At 50.1% G+C, this 363-nt stretch overlaps 1 protein-coding gene across 1 annotated transcript; it reads left to right on the top strand.

Annotated features, from left to right (window-relative positions):
• Window positions 1-4: 4 nt before the first annotated feature.
• LOC102763286 (protein BEX2-like) lies at window positions 5-357 on the top strand (the record flags this gene model as incomplete). The annotated part of the gene is made up of 1 exon (XM_006777440.1): window positions 5-357. A coding segment is annotated over one exon (336 nt), but the record flags the coding sequence as incomplete, so codon positions are not given.
• Window positions 358-363: the final 6 nt, after the last annotated feature.

Raw genomic sequence — 363 nt, 5'->3', positions numbered from 1 at the left:
TAAAAATCTCAACATGGAAAATGCCAACCAGGAAAACAGAATAAAGGATGAAAAGGAGCAAGATGCTAATAAAGGAGAGCCTGGTGAATATTGTGTGCCACGAGGAAATCGTAGACGGTTCCGTGTTAGGCAGCCCATCCTGCAGTACAGATGGGACGGGGGTCAGAGGCTTGGGGAGCCACCGGCAAGGATGAGACAGGAGAATAGGGAGAGAGTTGGGGAGGAGATGAGGCAGCTGATGGAAAAGCTGAGGGGAAAGCAGTTAAGTCATAGTCTGCGGGCAGTTAGCACGGACCCCCCTCACCATGACCATCACGACGAGTTTTGCCTTATGCCTTGAGTTCTGATGTTTTCCCTGAAGTT

Source organism: Myotis davidii, unplaced genomic scaffold (genome assembly GCF_000327345.1).
Source record: "Myotis davidii unplaced genomic scaffold, ASM32734v1 C62024153, whole genome shotgun sequence".
NCBI classification, from domain to species: Eukaryota; Metazoa; Chordata; class Mammalia; order Chiroptera; family Vespertilionidae; genus Myotis; species Myotis davidii.
Note: the sequence above shows the minus strand (reverse complement) of the source record. Positions and strands in the feature narration are given on the sequence as shown.